The 2,922-nt window shown below is 34.3% G+C and overlaps 1 protein-coding gene across 1 annotated transcript; it reads right to left on the bottom strand.

Moving 5' to 3' along the window:
- Positions 1 to 275: 275 nt before the first annotated feature.
- On the bottom strand, positions 276 to 2,130 carry LOC111380963 (ethylene-responsive transcription factor ERF062-like). The gene has a single exon (XM_023004647.1). It carries the CDS (start codon positions 1,780 to 1,782, stop codon positions 484 to 486), a length of 1,299 nt encoding a protein of 432 aa, XP_022860415.1. The 5' UTR covers positions 1,783 to 2,130; the 3' UTR covers positions 276 to 483.
- Positions 2,131 to 2,922: the final 792 nt, after the last annotated feature.

Raw genomic sequence — 2,922 nt, 5'->3', positions numbered from 1 at the left:
TAATATTAGACCTTTTGCTTTGATAGATATAAAATGAAAATACGACACCCATGGAAGAGAAAACGATAACGAAATAGTAAAAGGAGATTCGTGCGTGAATTAACCATTTAGGTGGATGATTGAGAGCAATTTCCAAATTTGTAATTCAATATTCAAAATCAACCATCTTATAACCAAAATAAAACTAAGCAAACTCTAGAAACTCATCTATTTTAACAAAAGCCCCGAGTAAAATAAAACTCACACTATAACTAAAATAGCAAAATACTAATAAATTAACAATGAAATATCAATTTTAATGTCCTTCTGCATCAAAGTACCAATGGAACATCGATGAGGCATACAATAGACAACAATGGATATGATTAAAGAAGAAAAGTTAAAATTTTATTCATTACACTATATTGTTGAGCGATATACACCAAACATGTCCCCAAAGTACGAGAATTCGTGGATTTTCACAATCAAATCCAGCTTCTGTGTTCATGAATCTGAAACAAGAAGTGAATCCCATATCGTATCCATGTCCAGTGATGGAATTCTGCTTAACTGAACTGTATCAATATCTGATAACGCATCTTGAATATTCTTCTTATTCTCAATCATCTGATCCAATCCAGCTTTGTTCTCCAACTCCATCAATGGCCATTCTTTTCTTGAAGATGATTTTTGCTTCGAATTACCTTTAACCACCGAATCTTCTTGCAAAAATATTGCCTTTCGATCATGATCAATGGCCTTATCTGAAGCGGGGATACCTTTTGACATTGCTCTTATTTTGGCTTCAAGAAGGGCTGCTGTATTGTTATTCATGGAATTAGTCTTGATTTGATGCTTCAAATCTGGGAAATTTAGATGTGCATAATCACCTCTTAGTATATAAGCAGCTGTATCATAAGCAACAGCTGCCTCTTCTGCAGTGTCAAAAGTCCCCAACCAAACCCGTGTACGGTTTCGTGGTAATCTTATTTCTGCAACCCATTTTCCCCAATGCCTTTGCCTTACTCCTCGGAAAAGCTTACCTGAAGAAGACGATCCCTCGCGTTGATAAGAAACTTCTAGAACGCCAGCGTTTCCATTTCTGACACGTTTCCCATTTTCATTCTGACCTCTCCCTGTAAACTTCATTGGTTGAGTTTTAGTAGTGCTAAGCCAATACTCACTGAAACCCTTTGAAGAATAATTTGTTAGGTTTTGATTCATTTTCAGCCCTTCTTTTCCTGTCTGAAGTTGGTTTTGATCAAGTTGAGGCATGGAGAATAATGAATTCCGTGAGGGTGATGGATTCTGAAGAAACAGTCCTAAATTTGGGAATCTTGAATTGACAGATAAAGAAGGAGATGATGAACAAGATTCAGATGCTTGAGCTTTATTTATAGCTGGGAATGATTCGAGAAATTTCAAAGGAACATAATTTATCCCTTCGATAGAAGATCCATTTTGGCTCACAGGATTCAATCCAGGAAGGAAAGAATGTGCATGATATTGATCTTTGAGCAAATTTTCTTCTGAGAATCTATGATTCAAAGCTGTAGCAGATGCCTCATTTACTGGAGAACTGGATTCTGAACTTGAAAGCACTCCCTCTGGTGATGATGAAGATGACTTCATGCTGCCAATACCACTGGGGCAACCGGCATCGTCACCACCACCACTGCCGCCTTCGGTGCTGCCATGAACAGCAGCAGCCTCCCTTTTACTATGATAAGTGTTGGGATGTATGAATACTCTTGATTTATCTGCCATTCCTTCTAAACAAGTTGGTATGAACTTATTGTCCATCCAATTTGTAGAGAAGAAATAAGTAGGAGAGAAATGGTACTACATTAATGTAGGGACAGTGATATATATGTACACAAATACTTGGTCCAGATCATATTGTATTCTCAAGAATTCCTATAGATCCAACGAACAAAGTAAAGATGCTCAATACAAGTAAAGGAAATAACATAGTATTGTCGGATTATCAGGCCGCCTTGTCTAGATGCTTATATATATAGATCAAGACACTTTGGTATGTGAAACTTTTTTATAAATAGGAGATGACTAAATGCTTGATTACACGATTTATTTTTGTTCAATTGAGTATTAAGCTAAATTGCCTCGTCAAAACCTTACATTATTGTCAAAAAAATGGTAAAATAATTTATGTTTCAACTTCAACAAGTCATTCCAAGTTCAAATTAGATTCATTTTTTTTTTTTCATTAAAGGCCAAAGACATCAAATTTTCGTATATATAGTCGACCGATAGATTTACCCAATAACAATATACTATCTTATTTAAAAACTTAAATAATTAAACAAAAGATTACTTAACAGAGAAATGGAGAATAAGGTTTATATTTGGTTAGAGAAGAAGCCATTTCCTCTGAATTCTCAACGCATTCGTGCTCTCCAATTCTCAATATATTGTGCTTGAGACACCAATCAAAACCTTACAACTGTCCTTTTGTCTTTCCTGCCTTCTTAGGGTCACCAGGATGGATGTATATTCTTCCACGACACTGACAATAACATTAGATTTACTATATTAGCAAATTTTAATGTTATCTTAATCAATGATCCATGTGATTTATCAATCACCCACATGATCTTGAACGCCCCTTCACTTTATGTTGAATATAAAATGATAATTTGATGTGTTTAATGTTCGAAGTGAACATTTCAAAAAAATAGAAAATAATATAGGTGTTTGAGCCACATTATTTTGGTAATAATGCATTTTTGAATAGTGTATTGATCGGAAATGTGTGATTAAAAAATAAGAAAAAGTTTTTGATCTACGTGTAATATTATTTTATTGAAGAATGTGTGGTTGAAATGATGTCAAATCACTATTTAAGAATGTATTTTTTTAGAATAATGTGGCTCAAACAGGTTTATTTTCCTTCTCAATTTCAGATCGACTTAATATTTCGTT

This window comes from Olea europaea, unplaced genomic scaffold (assembly GCF_002742605.1).
Source record: "Olea europaea var. sylvestris unplaced genomic scaffold, O_europaea_v1 scaffold2236, whole genome shotgun sequence".
NCBI classification, from domain to species: Eukaryota; Viridiplantae; Streptophyta; class Magnoliopsida; order Lamiales; family Oleaceae; genus Olea; species Olea europaea.
Note: the sequence above shows the minus strand (reverse complement) of the source record. Positions and strands in the feature narration are given on the sequence as shown.

Excerpts from the sequence above, each read along its gene's own strand:
- LOC111380963 (XM_023004647.1), bottom strand. The coding sequence starts at position 1,782 with ATGGACAATAAGTTCATACCAACTTGTTTAGAAGGAATGGCAGATAAA.